General features: G+C 40.0%; 1 protein-coding gene across 1 annotated transcript in view; it reads left to right on the top strand.

Annotated features, from left to right (window-relative positions):
- negr1 (neuronal growth regulator 1) overlaps positions 1-18956 on the top strand; it is a gene marked incomplete at both ends in the record, with an annotated part of 159386 nt that overhangs the window by 66697 nt on the left and 73733 nt on the right. Inside the window, one exon of the mRNA XM_080033034.1 lies at positions 11276-11401. Within this exon, the coding sequence (XP_079889160.1) occupies positions 11276-11401 (126 nt within the window). The remainder of the gene's footprint in view (positions 1-11275; positions 11402-18956) is intronic.

Raw genomic sequence — 18956 nt, 5'->3', positions numbered from 1 at the left:
TAATGTAATATGTCGGTATCCATGTATGCGTATATATATATATTATTTTATATATGTATTTTTATTTTTACTTTATATTGTACTATTTTATTTTATTTTATTAAGTCTGTTTTTGGTGTTTTTTCTTTTCTTTTGTCAAAAAAATTAAAACTCAATAAATACATTTTTCAAAAAAAAAAAAATGGACTTCAGATTTTAGTCATGTGGTTGGTCCAAAACTCTTAAGAATTTTCTTGGACGGTGTCCCACTTTAATTATCCTTTCTTCCCCACAGTATTGTTTGCATACCTGTACTTGTTGATAACATTACATGAATGGGCAAGACAAATGGATCTACGCTGCTGATGGATAATTTTATTTTACATTGAGCTGCTTGCAAAGACAACATTTATTTTATGTTTACCTGTTTTCCTCATCATTTCATAGTTTGACCAATAATTTGCACCAACTACGATGTTGTTGCTAGGATGGATATTTGAAACTACTGTATTTGTGGCTTTCTTTAAAATCAATTAATGAAGGAAACAATTGTTACATTAATGGCTATTGAAAATATTAGCCATAGTCTGATAGAAGCCATGGTTGTATTTATCCATATCTATTTTCCGTAATCCGGGGGTTTTTAAAAAAGTTGTTTTTCCTATTATGACTATATCTTTAGCAAGCTTTAACCACCCACACCAAAGTCTTAATCTTCCTCATCACAGTCTTGTTTTAAAGCATACAAATCAAAGTGTGAGTGGGTGTTAGTCTTGATAATGGGCAGGTAAATTGGTAAATAAGATGAACCGAAAAGTGGAATATAAATAATATGTGCTGGAGAAGGCAAGTGGACACTCAGAGGAATACTTAATTTTTTTTTGTAAAAAGCTGTGTGTTATTTTAAGAAAATTTAATAAGTTGTATTTACTAAAATGCTTCTTGCTGAACATGGAGGCAACTCTGCAAGACACCACAGAAGATGATAGTCAAATTGACTGTGAGGAAAAAGCTAAATTCAGAAATTCCCTGCTCCAAGTGGTGTTAGGAAATGGCTTTTCTGGTGGTAAACAGTTGGTTTCTCAGAGGTGTAAATCACAACAGAGACATGGGTTCTCTCACTTCTCCTCCAGGCAGTGTTTATCATACAATACAACCTTCATCAACAGTGGGCTGGCTGTGAAACTGTTTTGCTGTTGGTAAAGCAAGCATTTTTCGGACATACACAGGCCCTAATTGGGAAGATAAATAACACAGGCTGCGCTCCCTGGCCCTACAGCATTGTTGCGTACATCACCCTGAATGCAGACTGACCACCAGCAGTGGGGTGCTGCCTGCCTGTCTCATCCCTGAAATTCACTGGTGCCCAAAGTGCAATTAAAGAGCAGCGAGAGATTTCTTCCATCAACCTGCTTTATTGACTTGGGCCGGTTGCGGAAGCCCTCCTGCTTTGTTTGAGCCACCAGTAGTCATCTTTATTTATCGACCTGCATGGCACAAGATGTATTATCAAAGACACAAAACACAGACAGATCAGCAAAGAGACACTGTCTTATTTAGAGTTACTAATGATCAGCTCTGGTTTTCAGTAATGAGCAATTTATTGAATAGTCATAACTTTGGCCTTTCCAAAGCCCTGAGTGGGTACAAATCGCCCTGAATTACCTACGAGTTGTTTAGTCCAAATCTTCACCCACCTGCCCGCGGAGCGGCTTGTGAGGAAATGCAGTCCCCCCCACTCTCTCTCACTCTCACTCACACACACACACACACACACACACACACACACACACACACACACACACACACACACACACACACACACACACACACACACACACACACACACACACACACACACACACACACACACACACACACACACACACACACACACACACACACACATATTTGCAAGCTCTGATAATAATCACATATCCTCATGAGCACTTGAACCTTGAATTGTTTGGCAGCCAGAGCTATTTATCATGGACTTATATGACTCAACAATGAGAGAATACAAATCTGGACAGAATAGAGACAGAGAAAGACAATTTGACAAACAGTTTGGGAATCTAAAGGCGCTACATGTTTGATGTGATTGTTTTATCTGTATGGGAGGCAAACGATCTCAATGTCTTGACAGATCGTGGACACATTCTAATCGTTAATGGTCTAATATTGTCATATTGCACACCCCTACAATCTTGAATTTTGAAACCGGAATTTTGATAACGATAACATGTGAACATGGCTAAAATACCAGGGACACTAAAAGCTTTGTTTGTCCGTCTCAACATATTTGGTGTAAGAGAAACTGTTGAGCTAAGAGCCCTTAAAGAGCAGATCCAACCACCCTCTAAGTCGAGCTCCTTCCACATGACTGGGTATAATGTATAGTGTACTAGGGGTGTAACGGTACACAAAAGTCAGTCAGTTCGGTACGTACCTTGGTTTTGAAGTCACGGTTTGGTTCTGTACAGTATGGTTCTCAGTTAAGAGGAATAATGCAAAAAAAACTGTGAAGCATTTGCTGTAATTGTTGCCTATAGGTAGCCTGTAAATCCAGACCCATATCTAGAACGATAGAGGGTCTGGCCTGCCCATATCAGAAAGAACGGTTTGATTGGTAGCTCAGGATTTATATTTAATGATCTTTAATGGAGAGTGTCCAGACCAACAGGCGCAGCAAATTTTATTTGCCAGTGCCTAGCAGCAGGTCTGGATTTCCAGGTTAGCCTATAGGTATTTTTCAGCATAGAAAAATAAATACTGCTGCAAACAACCAAGGTCTCCATTAAATAAAATACTTCTCAAATAAAAGTGCAAGTTCCGCACCGCAATCAAAACATGCCTGTACATATTTACGTCATCTTTACGCTATTTACGCCATAATTACGTATTGCGGTACGGTGCAGTTCGGTATGGTATGGCCTCTGCGGTTCGGTACGAATATGTGTATTCTTACACCCCTACAGTGTACTGCTAGCTGGGGACTGTTCTCTCTCTCTCTCTCTCTCTCTCTCTCTCTCTCTCTCTCTCTCTCTCTCTCTCTCTCTCTCTCTCTCTCTCTCTCTCTCTCTCTCTCTCTCTCTCTGCATTAATCACAACCTGAGTTTGGAAGTTTCAACTTTGACCTTTAGCGCTGCATCAAGGCTCAGTGACAGATGGAGACAGAGCTTTGTGTCCTCACATTAGATCATGCATTCCACACACACACACACACACACACACACACACACACACACACACACTCCCCTCACACATGGGCTGAGAGCTGAGGATTGCCCGTAGCAACGGTCGTTCGGTCGCCAGCTGATATTTTGTTGCTGGAAAGAAGCGTGCCCTCTTACAGTCTCAGTGTTTCATTTTTACAATGGACTATTGGAAATTAGCCTGGTGCGTGGCCGTTCCTATCAAAGACACTTTGTAGCCACGCAACTAATTGAAAAACCAGTGATCATCCTTGAGAGCGAAGGCAGAGTGGCCTACGCAGAGGAATTTTGTTAATCATAAGCAAGATGCTAGGGCTGAAAGACACTGATTACCATGAATAAATTAGAAACTATCCCAATAAGTGGGTGATAGCTTATCTTTGCATTACATTCTCAGGCAGCTCTCCCATTGAAGATTAATTGCCTCTCACAAGGTATTCCGAAAAGTTCATTTTCATCAATTGATCTCCCTTAATTCATGAATTCCTCACAAGTGCATGAAATTGGTAACAAGCTCTCCATAATCACGCTTTCTGCATCATTAAGCTCATTGGCAATTACTCATCATATGTATCGCATGTGACATTTGCGGAAGCATGTTATTTTTGGACCATTAGGTCATGACAGGAATATTATCATAGACTAATAGTTAACTACAAGTTGAACAAAAATGGTGTTCGTATAGCTTCCTATAGATCTCTGCAAGGATAAACATTTGTTTCCAGAATGTTCAGGAGTGAAACATTGTATTCAAGTATTGTGTATCAGCCTGGTGCACTCACTATCTGCCAATAAGTAGACCCAATCTTCAAAAATACAAAACTGAAAAAGACACACATTTAAAATTCCCTGTTCCCGGACAACAGAGGCTGTCACACCAAATAACCAAGAATCTGGGAGTATTGCAGGTATATTTTGGAGACTCGATCAGAAATTGTCCAATGCTTTCTCTTTCCCCAAGGCTATCATCACCTCACCACGTACATTATTGTTACTGCTATTGGGGTCATTTCCTGCTTCAGTCAGAGACAGGTATGTTGCCTTCAAGCAACAAAAAGTGGCCACTGAAATAAATTGAGGGAACAACTTCAGGGTTACAGCTGAATAATGGAATGTAAGAATTTATGCGAGGTGCATTAACAGTGATACAGTGAGTGGTAGGTGAGTTTCTAATATTTAGACCCAACAACAGAAATAACAACTAGGTCACACCCACACAAAAAAAGCAGGAAGGAATCCCATATCAAAGACAAACATTTGCATTTATTATACACACTTTTAAAACAATAGTCTGTGTTGCAGTTGAAGCTTGTGCAACTGCCGACCTACAGTGTACACTGTTCCCTCACTATCACACACTTTCATTGGACCCTTGGGCAAATTCCTGCAGCACATTTATAAGGTAACACACTGGATTCATCACACGTAATGATACCATTATGGAATAATGTTCATCAGCTAATGTGCAGTTGCTGGGAACCTGTTTGTGTCTTTAGCTGTTTGCTGTCTGCTAAAACTCCTCACATCTCAATTCTTTATTAAACTACCCAACATCTAAGCCACAAGGAGATCTCAGAATATGAAGAGATGCCAAACACAGACGAGCAATAAGGGCTGATGATGTTTTATGTTTTGGCCCCGCCATCTCGGCACTGAGTCCACCTCCTCTATTGCTTCTGGGCTCAAATAAATGGAAAGAAAAAGAAAACATCTAATTTTTTCAAAACATTTTTATTGCTTTTTATTATTGCCGTACAGTTCTGTGTGTTTTTCTGTTGAAATGATTGAGATTGATGTTTAATAACGTTATGAGAGAGCAGCAGGTGATATTGGCGTTTTAGTGAAGCTAGGCTGACTATAAAACTTTATGGGCCGGGAGTGAAATACTGCATGTTAATAGTTTGAAAGCACAAACTGCGGGCATATGAACATGCACCCATGCACATCCATAAACACAAGCACACACCATGCTGTCAGTGTCCCTTTAACACATTTTATACTTAAAAGTCAACCTTTTGCCTCATTATTATTACGTACATTTCTGAAGGTTTTGATAGGTCATGAGATCATGGTGTGAAGTCGATCATCCTTAAGAGTTTTAAAACCAATGCTACAACACAATTGCTAAATTAAACCAATTGCTGAGGTTATGTGTTTTTGTCATGAGCAATGAAGCAAATTCGCCAATAACAATAATGAAATACAGATTTGTCTTTCTACTTGGATGAACTTATACCAAAGTTTAATACTACAAATTGTCTTTGCCTGCTCTATGACATTGCAAATGGAGATAATCCCTTTGAGTAATATAATCTGTCACTGTTTATGTTTAGTTTCCGTGTCTGACACCTAATTAAGGGACTAGAAGTTTGTTTATTTTTGCTGCTTGCAGCAAGGAAAGGGAATTGAAAACCTTAAGGGATAGCTTTGTGGGAACTGTCTCATTACTGAGGTGTTCATTACGCCCTACTAACACAGGTATATTTCCAAGGTATATTAAAATATATATGTATCAATTTCATCTCCAACAACCCCCGGTTTAGGGGAGCTTTGGAATAGGTAATTTAAATATTGCAAGACACTATTCAAAGATCTCCTCAGGATGGCTTCACTGTTGTGAGCAAAGCTGAAAATAAAAATAAAATTGGCCCCTAATCCAATTTTAAAATGCTGCACGTGGTTGATTAAGGATGATATGTCCCCAGATTAGTACGCATCTGCATTTTAATGAGACCATTGCATCGTATTGTGTTTGGACAGGAAATATGCTATGGGCACATTACAGCACCTTAGTCCATTATTTGGGTGTCTGTAGGATGATAGTGGACAAATTAAAGATTTTAATTACATAAAATGAGGCAGGAATTCTCTTTTTCTCCCTCCCTGCCACGTCTACCTCTGCAGCGCCCGTACTATCGTCCATTACAACAAGTTGCCGGGCTTCCCCTCTGTGCTCTAATTGGAAAGCTGGATGGCAGTAGGTTTTGCCAGTAATGGGGTTCTGCAATTTGGTAGCACAAGTCATCCTGGAGAGGCCTGTCAGAATTTGTAGAAAAGACCTGTTATGCGCATCCCACTTTGCAGCTCCAGAAGAAAACCCTACTATTTTAATAGTGCAGCTGTAAGCATTTCCGTAATTCAAGGTGGCGTCATTAGAGTCTTATTTATTCACCCGGGGCGACTGCCGAGAGGGAGATGATGCCGCCAAGATCAGCTGTGGCAGCTCAATCTCAGCACCTCCTGCTGGGCTCGGGAAGGGGAAATTAGAGTGGAATGGGCAAACATGACAATCATAGCATCGTTACTAAATTAGCACGTAAAGCAAACAGTAAGCTGTATGTATTGAGGGATGGGTTACAACGTTCTGTTGTTGAAGGGGCAGCACAGTCACGACTCTCTGATTTTTTAAGATATGGAATAGGTATTAAAGGAATAATATTAGGGCACTCAGAGAGATGCAACTTATAAGAAAAAGTGGTAATGGACTCAGCAGGCTTTCAATGTAATGTATCAACCGATGAATGTGCAAGACAAAAAGATCATTTCTACTCTTTCAGCAGTTTAGATTTTTACAAAGAAGGGAATGTGGTTATGACTAGCCTGACTCCTCCCAACAGTAACATCAGAACCACTACAGTACAAATCATAAATGAGCATGTCATATTTCACTAGTTAATCAGTACAATAGTTATAATTTGCTGTTTACTTGGGGTTGTGTCCTGGACTGTGTCCTGGACTGTTTCCTAAACTTGTGGCAGTAACTTACTGGCGTCTCTCCTGGTTGCCTTGCAACTTCTCAGAGCCAAGAAATAAAATAAGAAACAGCATACAACATGTATCATTATTTGTTGACAGGATATGTGAATTAGTGAGTTTTAAGCTGGGAACACACCGCACTGGCCCCCTGCGGCGGTTGGCCGCGTGAACGCAGGAGGCTCGCCTCTCGGTCATATTGGGCCATATTCACCGCAGCCGCCACCGCGGCCGCTGGCCGCCTCTTCGAAGGCGGCGGTTAACCACGTGAACGCAAGAGGCTCGCCGCTTGATCATATTGGGCCATATATTCCTGACGCCGAGATCAGACCCGTCACACTTACGGTGCAACAACAACAATAACATGGTCCAGCTGTGCCAAAAAATACAGATGTAGGTAGGCCTACACTGTGTAACCAGCGGCAGTCACAAATAACATTAAAACAGCATGAAGACGCACCCCGATCGCGAATACACACACATTAACAGCAATTCAGCAACATACTAAACACATTAACACCAGCAGTGTGTGCTCAGCAGCAAAAATAAAGGCAGACATCAGCCTACCTGAAAGTGAAAGTGTGCTGGGTCTGGCGGAGGACAACACCGGTGCTTAGCTGTAGCCTACTATATTGGAATTCCACACGGACACTGCCGTCAAGTTTGGGTTCATATTATCCTCCGGAACAGCACACAGCTGGGTGAGTTTCACTATGCTAACCGGCGCTACCTTGGCTAAAGTACAACCAACAGCTAAACAGATGCAAAATACACATATTTGCAGAATGTATTGGAAGCCCAATGTCCTCACTCCACACGGCCACCTTGTCTTGCAGACCACCGGGCAATCTCAACGCTGATTGGCTATCGCGGCGCGGCGACGCCAAAAAGATTAATATTTTCATCTTCTGCGTTCGCCACATATGTTGGCCGCGCCGCAAATGGTAGCGCCTTCGATTCACGCGCCGCAGAAGCGCCGGCCGCTGGACGCCGATTCTTGGGTGGACGCGCGGCCACGCGCTAGTACATTGACTTTGTATGTAATCTTGCCGCGCTGCCAGTGCGGTGTGTTCGCAGCTTTAGAGATTCTTGTTGGCAGACTTTGTAGTCGATCTGTTTTTACCTGTTTTCCAGTCTTTGCGCTATGGGAATCTTAGAAGCTGCTGCTAACTGTAGCTTCATATTTAGTGAACATATGTGTAAGAGCTATTACGCAAATGTAAGTATCTCCTTAGATATGGAACTTTTTCCAAGTTTTTGAAAAAAAACAATACTCTGGCATACTAATGAGTTGAAGTATTTAAGCATATTTTTGTTTCAGTTTTTGTTTATGCAAAGATCCTAAGCACTTTATTTGCCTTAAACACTTAGCAGAAACGCATAGTGAGCCTTTAGTACTCCCTTCTCATACTTCACCAGTGTAATCCTGTAGTCTGTCAATAATACAATAAAAAAAATGCACCTGAAGAACATTGCCAAACATAGGCTAAGGTATTTACTATGTTGCCTTCTGAGGCCTTAGACTGTGACTGACATTCAGATGCCTGAAGAATCCATAGTATTATTTGAGCTAAATAAGAAACATTGTCGTCACTGGCGCTTCTTGTACTCTGTTCCATTAAATCCAATCAGAGTGGAATTAATTTTTTTTTTCAATATTTTCTTTCTTTTTCTTTTGTACAGCACACATTGCAATTGCTGATATTACTAATTCAGTGTCCCTTCGTGATTGGCAAAATATACGAAAGGCAGAGTGACAGACATACAGAGATGTCTACCTAAATAGTACGATGTAAACTGAGAAATGCTATTCACACCACCACTGACACACACATTCAAATGAATAATAAGTGTATGACACCAACAACTCTGAAATACCATGCAAATCAGTTTCACTAACAAGGGCCAACGCTGAGAACAACCCCTCTATTTATATAGGATATTAGTATGTTTTCTTTTTTTTAAATGAGGAAAACAGATGGCAGAATCATATTCCTGTTAATTAATTTGATGTTAAAGATTGTCTATCACTCATTTATTGTTGCACACATAATAAGAATTGCTTCATATTTAACTGTGAGCAGTAAATTAAGATTGAGTCAGTGTCATAATTTCTTCACCACTGACAGTTGTGGTGTAGCCTAAATGCAAAAGCCTGCATTGTATTCATCTAAGCAAAAAGTAGTTAACACATTTTGATCTGTTGTTCCATTGTTGGATTTTTCTTCACTGGACAAAAAGCTTGGGTTATTGATGGTGAATTCATTACTGTTCAGTTCTTCTTTCCAAACACCATCACCATTCCAGAGATGACAAAGTGTTGCTGCATCTTATTGTCTAAAGTTTGACTGTTCTATTGATGTTTTATATTGTTTCCCGGACTTGGTTGTTTTTCTCTGCTGGAGCAGAAGGTGCTATACAGTAAAAGGAACCGAGCAATGGTAGCTCTGAGCCGAAAAAGTGGGGGCTTTTCATCTAAACCTTTGAAAAGCTCTCAGTCCCTCCCAAGGAGAGATGGGATCAGTAGACAAACCCAACATTTTCAATTTTGTGCTATCAGACACTGAGGAGATGTGTCAACAGTGCGGTCCTACAGCAAGTAAACACAGGAGTCTGACAAGCAATAACCTAGATTCAACATCGCCTCCGGTCCTCTCCTACTGAAGGTCCACCACTTTCATCTCATTTAGATCCGGATCTGTTGATCAAAAAAAGAGTCATACCCCATTCCCATACAAAACAGAAAATGTTTTCTTGGGCAGTCCCTCATGTCTTTGAGGGTTGTGCTTGTGTGAGGATGGGTCAGTAGACCTTAGCCATAGAGGATACAGTCATCATATTGATGATTTTAATGATTTACCATCATGCATTTGACTGTAAGCTATTTGCTCTTAACAGATAATTAAGAGCAAATTAGTTATATTCAGAATAAGTATTAGTAGTATTTTCTTTCTACTTTTATTTTACGCATTATTTTTTACAGTATTTGAGGGGGGCAATCTAATTAAGTATAAAACATATTTATTATAAAAAAATAAACATATGGTGGATATTGTCAGTTTTTATACTGTATGTTCTTAACAACATCTTCTTCATTGTTGCTCATACTAGAGTGAAGAGGAGCAAAGGAGGTTGGCTGCAGCTAAATTGGACAAAGCTCAGTGACTAAAAAGAGACAATGTGACTCTCAAAAGTGTTGGTGGGTCCAAGGAATGACTTGGGCAAAATTGTTGAATCAACTTTTCTCTTTTAGTTTATTAGCAGGCATCAGGAGGGATCAGAGGGTAGAATAGTTTGAAGCCCCAGACGACTGAGAAGCCATTACTGTATGGCACAGTCCACTGCAGAAAAGCTCCCGTAGAGATTTAAATCTTGCAGATTAAAATAGTGTCTCATAAGCCTGTGTGTGTGTGTGTGTGTGTGTGTGTGTGTGTGTGTGTGTGTGTGTGTGTGTGTGTGTGTGTGTGTGTGTGTGTGTGTGTGTGTGTGTGTGTGTGTGTGTGTGTGTGTGTGTTTAGTTGGATTGTGTTTAAACACCCTTGTGGGTGGCCGCATGTGTGTCTGTGTGATTGGGGCGCCTAAATACCGAAGCTTTTAACATCAAAGCTCCAAGAGGATTTAAGTGCCTAGAAACTTGTAAATTATCATGGTAAGTGATGTCCAGCAGGGATAGTTCAGTAGATGCCCCAAATAGGAAATAACAACATTTTTGGAAAATAGACTTTATAGGGACTCGGATTCATGTTTCACAGTTTCTGTTCTACCTTAAGTATAGCCCGGATAGAAAGCTATAGATCACTCGATAGATAGATAGATAGATAGATAGATAGATAGATAGATAGATAGACAGATAGATAGATAGATAGATAGAAATATGTAGGAAACAATAGTTGTTTTATTAATATCCATGCCATTATAGAATACAAGTGCCAGGAGGAAGAAACGTTATGTTTTTTTCTGTTATCTGTGTAATTGACTTTTATTTAAATAATTGTCTTTGTAAACTTGCTTAACTTTCACAAAGTGTACATTGTGGCAGTATACGTGTTGTCTGAAAATGTCATTAAAGTCACACACACACACACACACAAACACAAAGTGAATATTTTACCATAGATTGCAAGGTCAGATGATTCATGGTGTCTGAATATAAGGGACCTATAAGTGATTGGCCATTTAAACATGTGGAACACAGACCAGTTCTCGCTGTTGATATATCCACCATAACTTGCTTTACTCTCAAGTGTACAGTACAGATGATACCAGAGGTTGCAGATTTGAAATACTAATCTTGTTTCTGTATTCATCTCCACTCTCTTTTTTTCCAGTTCCTCCCAAGATATATGACATTTCCTCTGACATCACGGTAAACGAGGGCAGCAATGTGTCGCTCATCTGTACAGCCAGTGGGAAACCCGAGCCAACCATTTCCTGGAGACACATAACCCCATTAGGTGAGTTCAGTTCACCTCTCACATACCTATGCTAATGACTGGGCGGATGGATAAATGGATGGACGAGCAGAGGGGTGTGTGAATGGAGAGAGGAAATGAGGAAGCATGGACAGGATCAATAGGTGATAGACTGGGGATGAGAGAGGACTGGTAGTTATTTTGCAGAAGAAAAGATGAAAGGGGGAAGGGATGGAGCAAGAGATAGTTGAGGTTGGATGGAATCATGACAGATGGAGCGAGGGGGAATGTATAGATGTGATAATACTGTATATCCAAGTGAAGATACAGGATCATGGAGAGGGACCTGATTACACACTGGGCTCCTGTAATGACGTTGCCATCTAGCGCCATTTATTTAAGGGAAGACAAATAATTTGTCTGTCAATCAGATATAACATTGTTTTAACACACAACCACATTAAGCTGCAGGCTGACTGTTACGTCCCTAATGAGGTCTAGGGAGAAGGGAGTAACATAGACCAGATCCGTAAAATAAAAGGGAGTCAAGGGTTCAAAAGTAAAAGTGTTTATTGCCAAGCCCTATAACGTCAGGGAGACCCCTAAGCCAAAACAACAAACAAAACTGGTTCCCTGTCTTTAAACAAAAAAGGTTCTTCCTAACAGTCAAACAAAAGACAAGTGCTTACCTCCCTAGCCACAAACAAAACAGGAGAAAAGGGGGAATAAACAAAAAGGCAGGCCTCCCCTACACGGCTTCCTGGCTCACCACAGAATTAGCACAGGACGGGACTGCTAAGCAGATGATAGCAGTAGTTCAGGTGGCAGACGACAGCAGGCCACGGCAGACAGTGTTCGGCAGGGAGCAGCACATGGGACTGGTAGCAGCCGAGAGCAGAGAGCGAGGAGAGTGCCATGCAGCTCCTCTTATAAGCATGCCTTGATTAGGCTCCCAGGTGGGCCTCGTTTGGGAGCAACAGAGGTATGGGAGTGGAGGAGGGTGGAGCCGATGATCTAGAGGCAGTAGACACAAGTGCATGTTAGAAACTACATGGGAATGTAACACTGACCATATAAGAGAAAAAATAATAATAATTCCACATAGTTGCACCTGTATAAAGATGACATATAACTTGTCTTCAGTGACCTTAAAGCAGAAGTCAGAGAGAGTATACTTGTTAATATAATTGTTACATCACACAATATTCATACAGCCATCACTTATACAGTGTGGGAGTATCAAGTATCACTATCAAAACTGAAAGCCATGTAAAAAGTTAAACATTTTTGTTCAAACTGTTCAAACAGTTAACAAACACGCCCAAGTCATGGATGTGTTACTTGTTCAAAGCAGTATTTAATGTAACATTCTGCCACACAATCAAACACATTGATTAGTATTGAGGATTTCAAGACTACAAATGGCAACTCTCATCTGCAAGGAAACCTTGATAATTTGAGGTGCATTAAAACAGAATATCTGTATTATTATCATTCCAATCTTTAAGGTTGCTGCTAGTCAGAGAACACATACATCGTGAAGTTCTTTGAAGACAAGATCCTCCCTTTGAAAACATTCCAAAGCATTTAACTGTTGCTGCAAAGCCCCCACCCATCCACTTCTCGTCCTCCCTCATTTTCATATTAATGGATTACAGCCTGCTGTGCTTATCTTAAAGCTGTGAGGATGACTGCATTTATCTTATGGCTGTCAAATCCTCCTCTCCGGTGCTTGCCCTGATTGCGTTAGGGGAGTTTTCAGAAGATGATCAAAAGAGCCATCCTCAGAGTCCAAGTGGCAGTCACTCATTCTGCTTTGAAATGTCCACACTTTGAAGTGTGCCAGGAAAGAAATGATATGCTGGTCAAATGAAAAGGGCCCGGGATTAAATCTAATCACAGACTGTCTCCGAGCACATCAGAAATGAAGGCACTTGCCACGTGATCTTTGAGTCGGTTATAATAGTAAGGGTGATTTTATCCAAAGGACGTGGTACAACTGAAATGCTGTAATAGTCTAATTACCTATTGATGGAATACCATTAAATCTGTTGGATATGCAAAACAGTCTGCACCCAACCAGTGCACAGGCAACCTTAATGTGCAGTCAGAGCATATATAAATGTTTATCTCAGTTATGAATGACCCATTAGATTAAAGCTGCAAGCATGTACTGAACTACCATTAACAAACACACATAGACAAAGCAAAATAAAAATGCAATCGGATTTTTATGATTTCAAATATCGTTTCATTAATGGCAGGTAATGAATATTCATAATTGTTATGCAAGTTTTAAAGCCTATATAAAATAAATAAACGTTTATGTTGGGCCAGGTTTTATAAACTATAGGTCCAAACATATTCATACTTTTCAATAAAGGGTTTATGAAAATTAACCTAAACTAAAACATTGACATCTTCTGCAATTTGATAACACATAAATGCCATTAAAGAAGCAATACAGGAAACAGAATACAATACATACAGTCTGCAAGATGAACACCATGGAAATGTCCAGTTGCATCTAAAAACCAGCCACTACTTAATTATTGTGTTTAACACATTACAAAATAGAGGGATATGTTTGTAAAAACGATGTGATTTTGATTTCTTTCAAAATACAATAATTCAAATAACGTAACCATAATAACCTAATATTTAGTGGCATCTAGTGTTGAAAGTTGTAGAAGATTGCAACACTCCATTGGTAACTCCTCCCTTTCGAATAATTACAGAAGCTATGGTGGCCTTCAAGGACAAGAAGCTAGTTATTAAATATGGAATCATCCACCATTGCCTCAACTCTTTCCACAATATCAGGTGATGAGAGGAAGGTGTATTTAGTTATTTATTCTTGCTGTTCTCTCATTTTGATTGGGAAGTTATCCCGGCAGTCACTGCTGTTAAGGGTACATGAAATGAGGTAGTAACAAAAGGCTGTGCCTGCCGTGTCCCGACTCCCGCTCATCAATGTAAGTTTTGATCGCAGTGGCCAATCAAATCAGAGGGAGGCGGTCTATACTCGGGGATTACTTCAAGCCCATCCTCACTGCGGCCTTCAGTATGCGCACCCACGCCAGCATGATATGATAACTTCCATATCAGTCAGAGAGATATCCAATATCCGAGCCACAGACAGACAGACGTTTCTTGCTTTATAGATAGATAGATAGATAGATAGATAGATAGATACAGTGTTTCCCCTAGAATTTTTTTTAGGCCCGGTGGTAAGAGCTGATAAAGAGTATGCGCGCCGCGTGCGTACCAAATTTCTAGAAGAAATTGACCAAAACGAACCCCATTTGGGATGAGCCTCTTTTGACAGCCCGTTAAAAATTAGGGCATAGGGTTATACTTCACATTCAGTACGTTTGTACATGTGGTGTTTCTCACAGGATTTTTAGATCCTGCTGGGTGAGAATGGACCTTAATCTAGGGGGATCTGGGGGCATGCCCCAGCACAAGAAAACCTTATCCTTTTAAAGTTAAATACATCAATCTGGTGCACTTTGAGAGGCGAAATCTGATTAATTCTGTGCTCTGTAAACAACTGTCATATGTCTTGCCTATAACTATTTTCTGTAATGATTTGGAGACACAAGCCATGTAAACTATTGAAGAAAAACACGTGGATTTCACTAAACACTAAGAAACACTAATATAGACAGGTCCTGTCTAGTACTCATTTCTGGAATAATCTGAATCACCTCACCTTGAAGCTAGCCTACTGAAAAAAAAAATTATTTATTTTTTATGCAAATAGCCTTGTTGAAAATAAATAAATTAACATAGGCTAATCATGATGTGTAGCCTATCAACATGTGCTACATAAGGCAACTTCCCTATTCCGACCATTATATTTCATCTTGCCTATTTCTCAATTTAAAACATAAAAATAAAGTAGGCCTAGCATTGAAAATACAAAATAATAAAGCTTGTAGGCCTACTATGGCCTGCTGTTTTCAAGATAACTTAACAGTTAAAACAATAAATTAATTAATATGTCCCCTGAAAATAAATTAATGCTTTTCTGAGAAGAATGCCAAAGGCAGTAGCAGTGTGGCACTTCTATAAACTTACTGAAACGAGTGCATGCCGTTTTTTTCAGCGCTATCTCTGCTGTTGATACAGATTGGTTGTGTTGCCACGGCGACGTAGCGATTTTAACTTTCAAAGTTTTGCTCAGCACTTTTTCCTGTTCAACGTCCCTCTTACTGAGTCCTTAATATTTCCACAGAGCAGGCGCTGGTTTTATTTTCGCCACTAGTTCAACGTTTGCTTGCTAGTCATGCTCCTGCTCATTGGCTTCCGTGCATGGACATATAAAGATTCCGTGTCTAACAAGTGCGCACCGAATGCACACGCGCATTGTGCCACGCGCAGAACACATACACACACGCAGACACACAGATCAGCTGATGGGATGATCAAACGAGAGGTTGTAAAGACAGGCGCACACGAGGGGTAGACCGACAGTGCCGCGCAGACGCTCGCAAATGATTATTTTACGGAATCAATTAGAAAAAAAAATAAAAATGAATTAAGTCAGGCTGCTGTTGGCCTGGCGGGGGGTCCCGTTGGCCTGGCGGGCCCGCCAGGCCTGTATAATGGTAGGGGAAACACTGAGATAGATAGATAGATAGATAGATAGATAGATAGATAGATAGATAGATAGATAGATAGATAGATAGATAGATAGATAGATAGATAGATAGATAGATAGATAGATAGATAGATAGATAGATAACTACAGACAACATTTCTAACAAATTCACAATAAAAATATTGTCATTTAGATAATTTTCAATAAGTAATGTAGAGAGAAGAAGGCTGTAGATATAAAAGGTTAATTTTAAGAAAGAAAAAAAAAATTTAATGTTCAAGCAATTATAGGGAGAACGGGGTAAGTAGGCACACTTTTTACTCTAGTGAGAATTGCTCATCACCAAAACATCTGTCAATAGCCATTCCTACATTAAATTGAAGCTTAGGGTGTTGGCTAGAAATGTGTGTCTCTCTTTTTTTCCAACTTATTGTAATGAAGAAGTAATTTACCATCAAAGACACTCTGACACATTGTGACAACCAACCCCATCAAGGGGTCGGTTGTCACACACTATGGGGTTGTTTGTCACAATGTAATCTTAATGGGAAAAATCTTAAAAAGAAGGCAAGGAGGCAGAACCAAATTTGAATGTTTAATTGCATTGTCAAGTTGACAAATAGGCCTACATAACGTTCTGTAGCCTTGGCAGCTGGTCTAGTTTGGGATGCACTGGGTTGTTTTGATTTTGTTGCCCTTTTTTCTTTTGCTTGCTAGCTGCCTTTTCCTGCTCTATTCTTTCCTTCTCTGGGGTGTCAGTGAGGATACAGCTTGACAATTTATTTCGTTATTGGGTTCCTTTTCTGGCTGCAGCCTTGAGATAACATGTGACAACCAACCCCCCAAAAAATTTGACGACCAACCCCAACTTGAATTTCTTGCTAGCATCAAGGCCAACAACCATCTGACAACTAATTAGCTTGCTAACCACAATCTAAACTATAGTTTACCCTTCACACTTTCTGAGGGTAACAAGTGTTTTGTTATAAACCCATTGTGTAAAAGCCTAGAAGAAAAATACTGAGAAGCAAAATATTTAGAATTTGACATGAAAAACACAAAACATCCTCTCACCTGAAATGCAACTGTCTTCCTCCAAGGAAGTCTATGTATGTGACCTCTGATCCCAATTCTGGACCTTTTTTATATCAACATTTCAGAGCTAGCGCGCTCTGGTGGCGAGATATAACGAATGTGACATCCAACCCATGTGACAAATTACCCCGTTCTCCCCTACACTAATTAAAACATACCCATGAATATTATTTTTTATTTAATTCTGTTCTGAAAATGTCAACAAATTCTACACACTGCCCCTTTAACAACATAATCTATGAGAAGCACCACATTATTAATAAAAGCACAACACATCTTCAACTTTTATACTTATTTTTTGGTTAATGTCTCAGACCTTGAGGGTACCATGGACGATACTTCCAATTACTGCATCTGTACACACCGAGCACAACCAATTATCTATTAAAACATTTTTTAGGAGTAATTGCTCTCATTGACATGAGGCCAAAAGGTGAATTGGCTGTAAAGTGACAAACATGTCTATATGAACTGTTTTTATTTGCTTACTCTCTCCAACTATCCGCCATTTTGGGTCAGGGGTGGGTATTTTTTCGCAATGTAGCTAGTTCTGCTGCAGCAGCCATTGAAGTTTGACAGAATGATAAATTGCCCTGACTGACTGTCAAGCTCCTACTCCCACTCCGAGGTTTTTTTGTGTTTGCATTTTTTCTTTCTCTTCCCTTCCCGCCATCCAGCAAACTGCCAGCTAATAATAAACTTTGAATAAATAAAGTGTGGCCGTCAACTGTTTACTGAGGTGATAATTTGGCTCAGTATGTGTGCTTATAAAGACAGTGCATATTGCTCAATTAGAGAGATGCACGCAAACTGAAGGAAGCACTTGTAACAAACAGATCATCTTTGTTGAAACAAAGCGGGTAGGGCGGCTGTCCACTGGAGTGCAGGTTTCGGTGGTTTGATCCCCCTTCTACCCGCCACAGGTCGGATTGTTCTTGGCAAAACACTGAACCCTGAATTGCTCCCGATAGTTAGCTTGCACCCTGTGTGGCAGCTGCTGCTATCGGTGTATAAATGTGTGTGTGATTGGGTGAATGCGTAAAAAACAATGTATAGCACTTTGAGTCCATTTACCATTTAAACATTACCGGGAGAAGGAATGGTGCCAGCATAAAGCATGTGGCTGGAGCTTAATGTGCTTAAATAATCATTGCAGTATAATCACCCATAAAGGATTTTACTTGACAGTGAACTCCTCATGAGTTTGGGTGATTTCTGCATGGTAAGGGCATTTATGACTGGAAAGCCAGTCTTCATATCAGCTGTTGAAATCTTGATGTGCAAAGTGAGTGTATGATGCTCTCCCTACCCTTGAGCAAGGATTCTACTGCTGACTGACTCAGTTACCAGTTCGAAATAATTAGTGGGAAACTGTCTAGTTTGTCTGTATCAATGTGATTGTTTCCTACCCTTATAGCTCCTCCCCAGGCTTTTGATGTCACAAACATCATGACATGTTAATACATGATCTCAATCAACATGTATGCTTCAATAAAATCTAATAAAAACAGTGAATTGAAGAACTACATTGATTATACTCCCATAAGCATCCTTATCCATTTAGCTCTTGACATTACATTACTCCTAAAGCTTATCGGAGCTTGGGTGACGTGTCATCTTTTTACGGTAATGCCTACACATGGAAAACTGTGCTTTGCTTCCTTACCAATCTGTCATAGGTCATTTAGAGGGGTGCGGGGCGGGGGGAGCTTTCAACATAGTCTGTTTCAGTCCGGTTTGGTTGGGTGGATGGTTGCTTTAATGCACTGTTTCCATTGAGATTTGTATCCATGGGATAGAAGAGTGACCTTTGAAAAGGCTGACTTGAATACTAGAATACATATTTGATCGGTTACTGTGATAGGACTCAGCTTGAACACATTTCTCTCTCTGTTT

The sequence above is a fragment of the Ammodytes marinus genome, assembly GCF_949987685.1.
Source record: "Ammodytes marinus genome assembly, chromosome: 8".
Taxonomy (NCBI): domain Eukaryota; kingdom Metazoa; phylum Chordata; class Actinopteri; order Uranoscopiformes; family Ammodytidae; genus Ammodytes; species Ammodytes marinus.
Note: the sequence above shows the minus strand (reverse complement) of the source record. Positions and strands in the feature narration are given on the sequence as shown.